We start from the raw sequence: 15,418 nt of genomic DNA, 5'->3' as shown, positions 1-15,418 counted from the left end.
GCCTCTTACAAGCTCAGGTCCTGGTTCTTATTTACATTCTGGGCTGCAGACGAGAGAGTTCCAGACACTTGGTGTCCACATTCATGTGAAAGACCTGGAGTCCTGCTTCATGCTAGTTGTCCTTCTGATAGAACAATAGTTGGGACTTGTACATTTTCTCTATTTGATCAAAAAAGAGGACATTGTAGGAAATAACTTGTTTTTTTTGTTTGTTTTGGGATTCTCTACCTCATTTCCAAACTGCTGAAACTGACTTTGAGCAACTTTGAAGTAAATCACTCTGCAACTTTGGTAGTGGAGGCTAGTTTGGCCAACAAACATGTAACTACAAATGTGGAAATACACTCTCCAGACTGTCAAAACAGTTTGGGTACCATATAGAAATAGTTTGTGATATTTGTGGCATTTAATTTTGATAAATTTCCACAATAGTTAGTGCTATTTCATGACTGTTTCTGCTTAGTACAGATAGAAAACTGAGGTTTACAAACACATTGAAAGGATTAAAACTGCTATCTTTTTAGTATTGATGATAGATTCAGATTATTGCATGATTTAATAAATTTTGACTCTACTGCTGAGAAGGTGAAAACATAAGATCTAGGAAAATATGGCTGGTCCAGTGGTGATAGGAACTTTCTCCTGATTACTAAAGTCATAGTAAAAATATGGATGAGTATGATACAAAATCACCAAATGTGGTTTGCTGAAAATACCAGGGAATAAATGCTGTTAACAGGATCAACATCTATCTGGAAGGGAAAATTGGGGATTCATGCCTAAGCCTGAATAAACTGAAAGTTTGTGACACTTTAGTAACTACTGCAAACTGACTATTAAATAATATATATGACTGCATTTCTGTGGCAAAATAAAAAAGTAATTTTGAGATTTGCCTTTATTTAAGTTTCTAAAGAATTTAATGCGCTTAAATATGGATGGAAACAATTTGGTAACGATTCCTTCAGAACTACCGTCTACATTAGAAGAACTCAAAATCAATGAGAACAAGCTGCAGGTTATTGATGAAGAAAGTTTATCAGGTACTTAACATTTGACTTTATGACATGTGTCCTTATAATCTTTCTTCTATAGTTGTATGGAAATTTTATTTGCAATATTGCTAAATGAATAGCTAATAATTTTTTAGTTCATGTTACCATTTAAGTTGATAAAACTTATTTTTACTATTGATTGGTGAAACTTTAAAAAATGTATTTTAAACTGCCTATTGCCTTTAAAAAGTATTCTATAAATAAACTTTCAATGATTTCAGGTTTTCATCATTTATAATACAATAACTGAACTACAAATCCATAATATCCTAAGAGTTATACTAACATTCCCCAAATAGCCATGTGCTCTCATCCTGTATTTGTACTAAAGTTTTTGGTATTGGTGATAACACAATGGTGTTAATGGTGATAATACCATGGCTTGTTTAAATGGTCTCTTTTATCACCCTTAGATGCTCAATATATCCCATCCACAATTCCACTACATCCAAACATTTTGCTATTTTAACATGTCATGGTTTGGCACATGAGAATCATATATAAAATATAAGTAAATGGGGATACTATGTGAGGTTTTGAGGGGCTATTCTAAAATCAAAGTAAACATAAACTTTAGCACATGCACTATATACGGCAGTCACTTTGGCTTTAATAGTCTTGTTCCCCTGAGAGTTGCTCTGTCACTTCTGGCACTTGTGTGTTATCGAGGTACATGTGCCACACAAGGCAAGACAAATGATGTGCATGGGTATGTGGCTGCCATGTCAGCCTGGATTTCCCATGGATGGGCTGAAGTGAAGGTGCCCCACATTTTGTACATTTGATACAACTGGAATTTACTCTTAAGACTATTTCTGGACTGAGCTGGATAACTGAGGATGTCATATATTATGAACTCAAGATAAATAAGGTAGCATTTGCCTTTTCAAGAATTCTAGCTAATGTTGTTGATTAGATTATATGCTTCTTTAAGACAAAGACTGTCTAATTTTTCTTTTTATCTTCCTAACAATCTAGTGTAGCTCTTGAGGTATAGAGGTATAGTGCTTAACATTTTTTGTTTATTTGATTTGAACTATACTTATGATGTTAGTGTTGATCACCCAACCTTTATTCCTTTAAAATGGGGAATTTACTCCTCAAAAAAATTCATAAGGACAAAACACTTCTGGTGATAGGAAAAAAACAATAACAAAAATTGCCAAATCTGAGGATGACAGAGTTATGGAAATATTCTATTTCCAGATGGATTTCAGGGTACACATGAAAAACATTAACAAACCAAATTTGAAGGGCTTTTTCCATATGGAAAAGACATAAGAAAATTCAACTTCTAGCTGCTAGGTGAAACAGACCAAAGGAACACAATTTAGGACAAGTGTACTAATGGGCTACATGTGAACGACATGTGAGATGGTATTTCTAGCAGAGCTGTCAAAATGGCATGCTAAAAGTCCTTGTTTGGAAAGTACTCTCTCACATTCCTGTAACTAACTGCTTCTCCACTCACATGCACCTCTCCCTCATGAAAAAGTTTCCGTATTCCCAGAGGGCTAACTGTGGTCCAGGGTGGCCTGGCCTCCCCTGCCCATCTCCACAGTCTGAGTACCTCATATGCCTCACCTCTTTGCAGTGGCCAGTGAGGAGGCTCTGCACTGTCATCTTGCCCAGAGAAGCCTCTGCAGGCTTTGTATCTTGAAGGCTCCTCTTCTGTTTAGCCTGCGTTCTTAGCCCCACTCCAGTGCTGGTCCTTCAGTATTGGCTTCTTAGTTCTGTTCCAGTGTTGGCGCCTTTGGTACTGAGTTCTCTTTCAACTGCTGGAGCCACTGCAGCTCCTCAGCTCCTGTGAGTTCCACTGTTGTGGATGGTCAGGCTGGCTGGCAGTGAGCAAGGCAAGCCCAAAACAAAGGCCACTGCCAGCGCTGTGACACTGCTTTCCTGGCTGGAAGCCCCTGGCTTGACTATCAGTGGCCTGCAGCACTTCTGTTACCTCCCTCATGACCTTTCCAGGTTTTATATATTAATGTATAGTTCCAGGGAAGTGGGAAAGACAGCAATTCATGGAAAGTAATACACGTTAAAGTGTAAAAAACAAAACAATCTGGATGCTATGGGAAAAACATTCAGTTTCATAAATCTTAGATGCAAGGCTATGATAAGGAGTGAAGAACAAAAGATGATGTGAAAAGATGAGAAGGAACCACACAACGGAGAGCTATACACGCTATGCCAAGGTGCTAGGAGGCCATCCAGGATCCACCGGGAGACCTGCATACCCATTCTAGAGGAAAGGAAGGTCTTAAAAGGGAAGGTGGGGCTTCCCTGGCAGCCCAGTGGTAAAGAATCTGCCTGCCAATGTAGGGGACATGGCTTTGACCCTTGGGTTGGGAAGATCCCCTCGAGAAGGAAATGGCAATCTACTCTAGTATTCTTGCTTGGGAAATCCTATGGACAGAGGAGCCTGGTGGGCTACAGTCTGTGGAATCGCAAGAGAGTTGGACATGACTTAGTGACTAAACAACATCAAAAGGGAAGGTGAAGATAGAAGGGGGGGAGAGCAAAAGAAAACAAGACATGCTAAAAAATGTTCCCATCTGTATTAATGATGACAACAAACCAAAATCCATGATCATGGTGTCATTTCTAGCAATGATGGTGTGTGGCTATCCACTCAGAATAACTGTAAATTAATGCATAAGATCATGAATTTGCATTATTGTGTTTCTCTCTCTTGTGAGGTCACGTAATAACCACAAGTCTACTTCTATTACCTATTTTTCTCTGAAAAAAATTCTCCATTCCAAAACCTCAGCTATGTTCTAGATAAATATGCTTGGATTCTCAGTATCTTTAGTTGTGGAATTGGTTATATAAAGAAATAGAATCATGTATCATAATTTAATAATTGGCCTCCATACTTCCTCTCTGCCCTTCAGCTGATGTTAAATACCAGCAGATTAGTATTCTGTCATGCTGTTCCCTGTTCAGACGCTTCTCGTGGCCCAGAAGGAAAGTCAGACCTTATTTTCTGGTGCATGAAGGCCCTGCCCAGCCTACCTCTGTCTTCTCCACAACCTTCATCCTCTCTTACAGATGGGCCACTCTAGAGCTGATCTCTTTCCTACTCCTAAGCACAACCATGTGGGTTCATACCTCCATGTGTTCACCTGGGTGCCTCACCCTCCCATTTCTACCTATGCTATCTTGAGAGTCTAGCCCCACTCACACCTCCGTACCCCTCAAGTCTACACTGCCATCTTCTCCTTGTCATGTTCTAAAACCTATGAGGTACTTGTGATGGCAGTGTCTTTTGTTTTCACTTTAGACTATGTCTTACTTCTCTGTATGCCTAAGAGTAGGATCTAAGTTGCACAGAGCGTATCAGTGCAATATCCATGACCCAAATTAAATATGAAAACATCCGCTATTCTGAAAATTTTGGCCACTGAACAAACTCCAAAGTTACACCCTGAGTGTCTGACTCAGATGCCTCTGGGTATCATCACTGCTGAGCTGTCCATTCTCCTCTAAGTTTTCAATTGATTTGGTCATACCATTCCAGAGACCTGAAGAAACAATTTAGAAAGAAACTTGTTTGTACAAAGGCCTTTCTTGGTAGCTCAATCTGAATGTTGTGGAATTTTTAGTCATTCTTTCAAAATGTCCATCTGGCTTCACTCTGCCAGGAAGTGAACACTGCAATGAGAATTCACTGCTGTAACTCCCTTGTTCAAAGACTGAGGGTTTACCAGGCAAGAGTGCTCCCTCTGTGTCCTGCAAAAAGGAACCACCCAGTGCATTACACTCCCTGGACCTCCCTGGTTATGCCACCATTTCATACCTATCTGTCTTTGCAAATACTTCATTGGCCCTCTGAGTGGTGTCCTGTTCCCCCACCTCCTTCTTTTGACTTCTGTTCATTATACAAACATTCCTTTCCACACTGTACATTCTTAACTCTCTTTCTCAAAGATTAATTGACCATAAATGTGTGGGTTTATCTCTGGGCTCTCTATTCTGTTCCATTGGTCTATGGGTCTGTTTTTGTGGTAGTACCACACTGTTTCAATTACTGTAGCTTTGTACTATAGCCTGAAACCAGGGAGTGTGATATATCCAGCTTTGTTCTTCTTTCTTAAGATTGTTATGGCTACTTGGGATCTTCTGCATTTCCATACAAATATTACACTTATTTGTTCTAGTTTTGTGAAAAATGCCATTGGTATTTTGATAGGGATTGCACTGAATCTGTAGACTGTCTTTTCAGGCAGTATAGTAATTTTAACAGTATTAATTCTTCTAGTTTATGCACATGGCATATCTTTCCATTTGTCTGTGTTGCCTTCAATCATTTTTTTCATCAGTGTCTCATAGTTTTCTGAGTACAGGTCTTTTACCTCCTTGTTTACATTTATTCCTAAGTTTTTATTCTTTTTGATGCACCTGGAAATGGGGCTGTCTTCTTAATATTTCTCTTTCTGAAAGTTTATTGTCAGTGTATAGAAGCTTGACAGATTTCTGTGTATTAATTTTGTATCCTGAATCTTTACTGAATTCACGTACTAGTTGTAATAGTTTTTTGGAGGCAGTCTTTACAATTTTCTATATATATATAGTATCACGTTGTCTACAGCGACAATTTTACTTCTTCCTTCCAAACTTGGATTCCTTTCTTTTCCTTGTCTGCTTGCTATGGCTGGGACTTCCAGCATTATGTTGAATAAAAGCAGTAAGATTGAGCATCCTTGTCTTATTCCTGATTTTAGAGGATATGCTTTGAGCTTTTCACTGTTGAGTATGATATTGGCTGTAGGTTTGTCATATATGTTGAGGGATGTTCCCTCTGTACCCACTTTGTTGAGTCTCTATCATAAATGGATATTGAATTTTGTCAAAAGTTTTTTTGACTCTATTGAGGTGATCATATGACTTTTATTTGTCAATTTGTTAATGTGGTGTATCACACTGATTTATTTGTGGCTATTAAGCCATTCTAGCATCTCTGAAACAGTCCCACTTGATTACAGTATATGATCCTTTTAATATATTATTGAATTTGGTTTCCCAGTATTTTGTTAAAGTTATTTTGCATATGTTTTTCAGTGATATTTGCCTATAATTTTCTTTCTTTCTTTTTGGTGGTGTTTTTTGGCTTTTGTATGAGGGTTACAAACTTTCATCATACAACACAACAGTGATTTCTCGACAGGCCTGTCTCTTCTGGACCATGCATTCAGCACTGAGTCCTGGCTGAACTGAACATTTGTTGTGCAAATGTGAAGAGTACTTGGGAAAAGGCTCTATGGGAGGGATTCAAAGAAAGAAGCTATAACATTAGTCATCCAAATAAAGTGAACATCTCACATGAAATTTTGAAACCCTATAGAAACTGCATGTTTTTAAATCATAATATCACAATAATTTTTTTTTATAGATTTAAATCAATTGGTCACTTTAGAATTGGAAGGAAACAGTCTCAGTGAAACCAATGTCAATTCCTTAGCTTTCAAACCTTTGAAGAGCCTATCCTACCTGCGTCTGGGAAGAAATAAATTTAGAATTATACCACAAGGTCTTCCTGTTTCTATTGAGGTACCAATATTTTCCTTATAATATTTTATATTTTAAATATAGCACACAATGACAAAACAAACAATATATTTTAAAAGATTATCGTGATGCATATTAAACTGAGTAGTTCTGGTGCTATAAATAAAATTTGGGCACTGTTTTCAAACAATACAAAATTATGAGTCAGAATTATTACTACTAGTAGAGAATCTTGGTAAAGTGAAAATTGGTCTTACTGACAGCTCTTGGGGAGAGAATAGGGAAGATGAACTGAAAGTTCAAACAGAAAGTACAACTTGCAAAAAGCACCTTGATTTGCAAAGTAGTTTAAACTATCTCAAACTGGAAATGTGATGTTCATCCCAGTCTGTTCCACTCAGAGGCCCACCTGGGCTAGCAGTGACCCTGTAAGGATGGATAAGAATTGCAAAGAAGGCTGCTAACTGTGCCAGTAGTCCACTCCTCACTCACTTCTCACAGCTTACTAGTTTTGACTAACACTGTCCTGTGTCCGTGCCCTCTGGATGGATTTCCTGCGGCCCAAGTGTGTGGTCTCCCTTGCTACAACACAGAACACACTTAACTATGGGGGTACTCTGGTGGGGACTTCCCTGCTAAGTGTACACCCTGACTTTCCACATTAAGAACTGAGGTTTAGCAGATCAAGGTGACCCTTAGGTTACTTCCTCTGAGCTCAATATTTGTCCCATAAACAATCAGCCAGCAGGACGAAGCTTCATATGGCTGTGAACCCAGTGAGCCAAAAGAGGACCATCAATCTCAATCTGATACTGCTGCTACACAGCCACCACGCTTCCTCTTCCTCCTATTTGTAGATTAAGACAGGCATTTAGAAGTTACCAAAACTGTAAAAATTGCGGTTGCACTCATAACCTAGCTTTATCTCAGAATTACTTGGATTCTAAACAAATACAGATGTTGGGGCCTATACCAGACATGCTAAATCAGGTTCTTTGGAGAATGGGGTCAACAATTTATTGGGTTTTTTAAAAATAAAATTTTAAATAGATAATGCATGCACACAGTAAAATGCACACACACAACACTTGAATAGTACAAAAGAGCAGTGTGTCTCCATTCCATGTCTGACACTCCCATCCCTGGTTTCTCTTTCCAGAGACCCTCTTACTAGCTTCTTGGGAGCTGTTGTCCATGCATGTACATACACTCTGAACACTTTCAACGCACCACTTCACACCTGCAGTTTCAATGTATAAATGAGCGTGCTGTTAATTTAAGTTGGAATTTATACTTTAAAAAGCTGATGAGTGATTCTAACCTACAATCAAGTTTAGGAGCCACTAATATAGTTCACCCCTAAATAGGTATGAAGCAGAACACTAAAATTTACTTTACACACTTCCAACAACACCAAAATTAAATGACAAAGAGAGGAAATTACTACAATAGGAATTACTCCAAATATATATACACAAATCATACTTCTGAATTCCAACAAGATCTCTGAGTGACAAATTCCTTGCAAAGTCAAATGAATTTAACTTGAAGGCAGCTAGCTATTGACAACTTACTAATAGTTCTAACTTCACCTTGATGTTAAATGAAGGCTCTTAACGAACTTTTAATTAAAGAAATTATAATACAAACAAACCTAAAAAATGTGAGCCTAAAAAAATTACAGACAGCATGGACTGGCAGGAAACAGGATGACTCTAAGCTGGGGCCAGCCAGCATGAATTTCTCTCATGTATCAGCTGTTTAACTTTGCAAACACCTTGCCATCTCTCCAGGCCTGAGTTTTTTCACTACTAGATGGGGGTAATTTCTACCTATTTTCTAGTTTCTAGGTCTTTGAAGCCCAAATGAAATAATTTATGTGAATAAGTTTTGTAAGTTAGAAAGCTTTATGCAATTATCATGATATGCTATATCATATCATTTTATAGTTAAAAATAATTAAATTCATTTAATTCCATAACCAGGACAGACAATACACTATTTTGCTAGCTAGAAAATCTGACAATGTAAAAAATTAACTCATTTGGAAGAGCTGCAAGACTCTCTCATTAACTAACACTAATGACAATAGTTGATAATATGATTTTAATTCTGTGAAACAATATATTTTAATTCTGTGAAATTGAATATATTTATCATATCAAGTAATATGAAGAAAAATAAGTATTTTCTTTTAATTATAGGAATTATACCTAGAAAATAACCAAATTGAAGAAATAACTGAAATTTCTTTTAATCATACCAGAAAGATAAATGTCATTGGATTACGTTATAATAAAATTGAAGAAAATAGAATTGCTCCTTTAGCCTGGATAAATCAAGAGTAAGTACATGCTAATTTGATGTTCATAGATGAATTCTTTTCCTTTGCCATTACTAAACAGGGTATGAAAATGAGTGAGTGAGGAAGATGACAGCATTCTTAGTGAACCTCCCCCTACCAAAAACTTGGTTATTTGCAGAGTTCAAACTGTTCAGGATATAACTGATGTTAGGATAGCTATGGTCACTGCTGCTATGGATAACCTACAATATACAAGTGCCAAGCCCAAGCAGCATGACCCAAGGTCTGATCACTGTGCTGGTCTGTTGACCTCACAGGCAGTCATGAACTGTTTGATAATCCTCTACCCGCAGAGAAGATTATAGTCTTTGCTCTATACAGTCAGCAAAAACAAGACCTGGAGCTGACTATGGCTCAGATCATCAGTTCCTTATTGCAAAATTTAGGCTTACATTGAAGAAAGTAGGGAAAACCACTAGGCCATTTGGGTATGATGCAAATTAAATCCCTTATGATTATACAGTGGAGGTGACAAATACATTCAAGGGATTAGATCTGATAGACAGAGTACTTGAGGAACTATGGACAGAGGTTTGTAACACTGCACAGGAAGTGTTGACCAAAACCATTCCCCCAAAAAGAAATGCAAGAAGGCAAAGTGGTTGTCTGAAAAGGACTTACAAATGGCTGAGAAGAGAAGCAAAAGGCAAAGGAGAAAAGGAAAGATATACCCAACTGAATGCAGAGTTCCAGAGAATAGAAAGGAGAGATAGGAAAGCCTTCTGAAGTGAACAATGCAAAAAAATAGAGGAAAACAACAGAATGGGAAAGCAAAAAAATAGAGGAAAACAACAGAATGGGAAAGACTAGAGATCTCTTCAAGAAAACTGGAGATACCAAGGGAACATTTGAAGCAAAGATGGGCACAATAAATGACAGAAACAGCAAGGACCTAACAGAAGCAGAAGAAATTAGAAGATGCCAAGAATATAAAGAACTGTACAAAAAAGGTCTTAATAATTCAGATAACCATGATGGTGTGGTGAGTCACCTGGAGCTAGATATCATGGAGTGTGATATCAAGTGGGCCTTAGGAAGCATTACTACAAACAAAGCTAGTGGATGTGATGGAATCCCAGCTGAGCTATTTCAAATTCTAAAAGAGAATGCTGTTAAAGTGCTGAACTCAATACGCCAGCAAAATTGGAAAACTCAGCAGTGGCCTCAAGACTGCAAAAGGTCAGTTTCTCATTCCAATACCAAAGAATGTTCAAACTATCATACAATTTGCTCATTTCACATGCTAGCAAGGTAATGCTCAAAATCCTTCAAGCTAGGCTTCAACGGTATGTGACCTGAGAACTTCCAGATGTACAAACTAGATTTAGAAAAGGAAGAGTAATCAGAGATCAAATTGCCGACATCTGTTGGATCTTAGAAAACTCAAGAGAATTCCAAAAACCCCATCTACTTCTGCTTCATTGACTACACTAAAGCCTTTGGCTATGTGGATCACACCAAACTGTGAAAAATTCTTAAAGAGATGGGAATACCAGACCACCTTACCTGCCTCCTGAGAAACCTGGATGCAGATCAAGGAGCAACAGTTAGAACTGAACATGGAAAAATGCACTGGTTCCAAATTGGGAAAGAGTACGTCAAGGCTGTATACTGTCATCCTGCTTATTTAACTTACATGCAGAGTATATCATGTGAAAAGCCAGGCTGGATGGATCACAAGCTGGAATCAAGATTGCTGGGAGAAATAACAACCTCAGATATGCAGATGATATAACTCTAGTTGCAGAAAGTGAAGAGGAACTAAAGAGCCTCTTGATGAAGGTGAAAGAGCAGAGTGAAAAAGCTGGCTTAAAGCTCTAACTGAAAAACTAAGATCATGGCATCTAGTCCCATCACTTCAAGGTAAATAGAAGGGTAAAAAGTGGAAACAATGACAGATTTTATTTTCTTGGGCTCCAAAATTACTGCAGACTGTGACTGAAGCCAGAAAATTAAAAGACACTTTTTGGAAGGAAAGTTATGACAAACCTAGACAGCGTACTAAAAAGCAGAGACAGTACTTTGTCAACCAACATTTGTATAGGCAAAGCTATGGTTTTTCCAGTAGTCATGTAGGGATGTGAGAGATGGACCATAAAGAAGGCTGAGCTCCAAAGAATTTATGCTTTAAATTATGGTACTAGAGAAGACTTTTGTGAGTCGCTTGTACAGCAGGGAGATCAAACCAGTCAATCCTAAAGAAAATCAACCCTGAACATTCATTGGAAGGACTGATGCTGAAGCTGAAGCTCTAATACTTTGGCTACCTGATGTGAAGAGCCCACTCATTGGAAAGACTGAAGGAAAGAGGAGAAGGGGACAACAGAGAATAAGATGACTGGATGGCAACACTGACTCAATGGACATGAATTTGAGCCAACTCTGGGAGATTGTGAAGGACAGAGAAGCCTGGTGTGCTGCTGTCCATGGAGTCACAAAGAGTCAGAGATGACTCAGAGACAACAATAACAATACAGTAAGGAAGGAAGCTGCCCTTCTCCTTTTTTCTCCTCCCTCACCATTAGATTCCATACCACACTGTCTTCATTCCTTGATACTATTTCTCTATCTCAAGTCTTACAAAAGAGACTGAAGAATGCATGACCTGATAGAGGAAGCAAAAAACAGAGCCCACTTTCCTTGAGAGGAATCAATGGTCTCAGGCTGTAGCTCTCAGGGAAGTGCAAAGTGTCGAGGCCTTGCCTGTCAGGAGGGAGATGATTAGCTACACAGGGAAGCAGGGTCAAGCCCCGGCAGCAGGTGCCATCAGAGCAGATCTGAAGTCATGTCGTGAGGGAATGAGGGATTTGAGTAGCATCGTGGGGATAGGCATGTTTCAGAAGCAGGACAGAGATGAAAAAAGACCTTGAGGGCCCTTTAAGTTTAGCAGGATGTGGCAATGGCAGGGCAACTGAGTCTTCAGCAAGTGAAAAATCTTCATGCGGTGGGCAGAAGCTGCAGGTGAGGCTTCTGAAAAAGGCTAGGGAGTTCACCACATTTCCCAGATCTTCTTATTGGTTATTAACTTTTTCTAGATCCCTCATTCTTATCTCAAGTCCCAGATCCCAAGTTATCAGATCAATGTGGAAGAAGAATGCACAAACCTCTTACTGCTATTTCCTTGCTAGAACCAAAGATGATTGTAGGGATAGGGTTTTGATGTCAGCTAGAACTTTGGACTTTATTTCCAATATAAGTTATGCCTCAGAGATATTTGTGGGCCCTCTTTGGGTCTCAGCATTACCTCTAGGATATGAGCTTCTTCTCTCTCAACTCTGGTGCTTCTCCATAAGACAAGAACTCAAGCAGCTGTTATCCAGGTAAGAGCACTAACCTTGCAGCTAGCCACCATATAGCCACACTTCTACTGGGAATCATTACTAAACACTGGCACGAAAGCAGACAAGCATCCTGACTGGCTTGTCAAAACTTGGAGCTAACAGTCACTGCCCTGACGCACCCACATTGTTTACTCTCTCCTAGAAATCTAGAATCGATAGACCTCTCGTACAACAAGCTCTACCATGTCCCCTCCTATCTACCCAAGTCGCTGCTGCACCTTGTACTCATCGGGAACCAGATCGAACGCATCCCTGGCTATGTGTTTGGTCACATGGAACCAGGCTTGGAATACCTGTACCTGTCATTTAATAAGCTTGTGGATGATGGCATAGACCGAGTCTCCTTCTATGGAGCTTACCATTCTCTGCGAGAGCTGTTTCTGGATCATAATGAATTAAAATCTATACCACCTGGGGTACAAGAAATGAAAGCACTACATTTCCTGAGACTGAACAACAACAAGATACGGTAAATTTTCACTTTCTCAAGTATCCATTTAAATTGTCATGGGTGACAAAATACGATTAAATGATCATGACATAATGTCTGGAATTTAAAGAAAAACTGACAAGAGGTTGCATCAAACAACACTGGCAATTGTTAATGATTGTTGAAGTTGCATGATAATAAGTACTAAGGATTCATTATAGTTTTTTCCCTACTTTTCTATGTTTGAAAACTTCCATGTAAATTTTTAAAAAAATAGAGTATGATTACATAATATCTAGAATCTTAGAGACACTTTCAAGTGAGACTTCAAGGCCACAGGTTATGGTGCTGTTCCTACCTCCATATGTGGTTTCAAACACACTGATCTGTAGAGCACAAAACTTAAGTGTATGCAAACATTAAAATTGCTTGTGTCTATCTAGATTTTTCTGAAAACAAAATTCTGAAAACATTTATTAAAACTCAGTTTCTTCACTTCTGAGGACACATTTTTCTGTGTGTGTTCTGTTTGCTGACTGAGTCATCCCCGCTGCCTAAAAAGTATGAATGTCTCAAGATTAACCTGGGACACTTTCTTAGTGCAGCCAATGAGGGTAACAGATCCTTGAGCTCTGTGGTCCTGTCTTTGAAGATTATATTCTTCATTCTTTTACCTATCTCTAAAATTCCAAACACAAACTTCTAAAAAATAAAACAAAGAGTCAAGTTTATAGGGGATGTGGTGGGGATGGGGAGGGCTTTAAAATATTCAGAGTATAATTTTTGTGGCTAAGATAATTTCTAGGTTGTGCCATATGGTTCTTATTGTGTTTCATCAGGAGGCATAAAATATCCCACTTTTGGTGGGATATAGGTGGCAATGGTGTGATATCTCCATCATAACCTTTCTCCTCCACCACTGAACCAATGGTTTTTTATTTTACTCATGATGACTCTTGCTTGCATCTGTTATTTCCTTAGGGACAACAAAATGATGAATTTCTATTTTTGTCATTCTTTCCACATTTGTTAAATGGAATTCCTCTGTAACCTGGAGAAGGGAATGGCAACCCACTCCAGTATTCTTGCTGGGAGAATCCCATGGACAAAGGAGCTTGATGGGCTCTTTGCAATCCATGGGGTTGCAAAGAGTCAGACATGACTGAGTGACTAAGCACATTCCTCTGTAAATAATATTTTCTTATCAGCAAGGGCAAGTTCCTTACTCTGAAAGGTAAGATAAATGCTCTGTTCTTTCCTTTAAATTGCCATCATGGTAAGAAGTTGGTTACAAATTTGTAACTATGTGAGGTGATACATATTAACTTATGGTGGTGATCATTTCAACCATACACACACACACACACACACACACACATTTAATCATTATGTTATATACTTGAAACTAATACAATGTTATGCCAATCTTATCCTTATAAAATTATAAAAAAATATACATATGCATTAACCACGGATGAAAAAGACTGTAAAAGATTTTAAAAATTTAATAGTGGCTGTCTCAGGAAAAAAAAAAGACGTTGGTGCCTCAATATTTTTGCTTTATTATTTTGTTTCTGGCCTTCTTTCTCTGGAGACTCAATATGAACTTATGGGTTTCTATGTAAAGAATGTTTCCATCAGTTGCAATTACTGTTCTTAACTGTCTCATCTTCAGCTGATGGAGCCCTTTGAGCTGGATCCCAAGTCCTTGGACAGGCCTCCATAGATCTTGGATGGCTCACTTTTACATTCCCCACTACAGGCCAATGCCAGCCTCCTTTGAAAAAGCCCTAGCTCCTCTCACTGGGGAATAGTGTTCAGAGGCCCCAGTCTGGGCACCAGGCATCTTTCTTTCAAAAGTATTTTTAGTCTCAAGGCCTTTCAGTGGACTGCCAGAAATATGCATTTTTGTTAAACACACACACACAAGAACAAAAACAGGTCACACTGATATTCCCAAATCAAATTTACCATTATAGGCTGATGTATATGGTGGAGGCCAATACAATATTGTAAAGCAATAATCCTCCAATTGAACAAAAAAAGCAAAAGCAAAAAAAATTACCACTATAGAGAAATCCTTCTGATGTAGACTTATCTTAAGCTGAAAATCTACGTAGCCAACAATAACTTACATTCACTACCTTACAATATATAAACTTATTTTGTAAGGTAATAAATGCATACCATTATTACAACTAACAGCAAAAGTACTTAATTAAGTTTATTATGTTTTTGGTAGTTCAATTTGTCCTTTGAATATGTTCCATGGAGGATGTATAGCTTAAGCACAGTTTTCTCTGTAACAGTATGTCAACAATTTAATATTCAGATAGGTCTTTAGTTTGCTTAGAGTTCAGTCACTCAGTCGTGTCCAACTCTTTGCGACCCCATGGATTGCAGCATACCAGGCTTCCCTGTTCATGACCAACTCCCGGAGCTTGCTCAAACTGATGTCCATCAAGTCAGTGATGCCATCCAACCATCTCATACTCTGTCGTCCCCTTCCTCTCCTCCCTTCAATCCTTCCCAGCTTCAGGGTCTTTTCTAATGAGTCAGTTCTTCATATCAGGTGGCCAAAGTATTGGAGCTTCAGCTTCAGCATCAGTCCTTCCAATGAATATTCAGGACTGATTTCCTTTAGACTGACTGGTTTGATCTCCCTGCAGTCCAAGGGACTTTCAAGAGCCTTCTCCAACGCTACAGTTCAAAAGTT

At 38.5% G+C, this 15,418-nt stretch overlaps 2 protein-coding genes across 4 annotated transcripts in view; one reads left to right on the top strand and one right to left on the bottom strand.

The window, feature by feature from the left end:
* Positions 1-15,418, bottom strand: part of CENPP (centromere protein P) — a 233,033-nt gene that overhangs the window by 55,887 nt on the left and 161,728 nt on the right. The gene's annotated exons all lie outside the window — the stretch shown is intronic.
* ECM2 (extracellular matrix protein 2) overlaps positions 1-15,418 on the top strand; it is a 39,950-nt gene that overhangs the window by 19,672 nt on the left and 4,860 nt on the right. For all 3 annotated transcript variants that reach the window (XM_068974044.1, XM_068974043.1, XM_068974042.1), the window contains exons 6-9: positions 908-1,043; positions 6,451-6,608; positions 8,771-8,910; positions 12,415-12,741. In XM_068974044.1, coding sequence (XP_068830145.1) covers positions 908-1,043; positions 6,451-6,608; positions 8,771-8,910; positions 12,415-12,741 — 761 coding nt within the window. The remainder of the gene's footprint in view (positions 1-907; positions 1,044-6,450; positions 6,609-8,770; positions 8,911-12,414; positions 12,742-15,418) is intronic.

This window comes from Capricornis sumatraensis, chromosome 6, assembly GCF_032405125.1.
Source record: "Capricornis sumatraensis isolate serow.1 chromosome 6, serow.2, whole genome shotgun sequence".
Classification (NCBI taxonomy): Eukaryota; Metazoa; Chordata; class Mammalia; order Artiodactyla; family Bovidae; genus Capricornis; species Capricornis sumatraensis.
The sequence above is the reverse complement of the archived record's forward strand: the minus strand, read 5'-3'. Positions and strand labels throughout refer to the sequence as shown.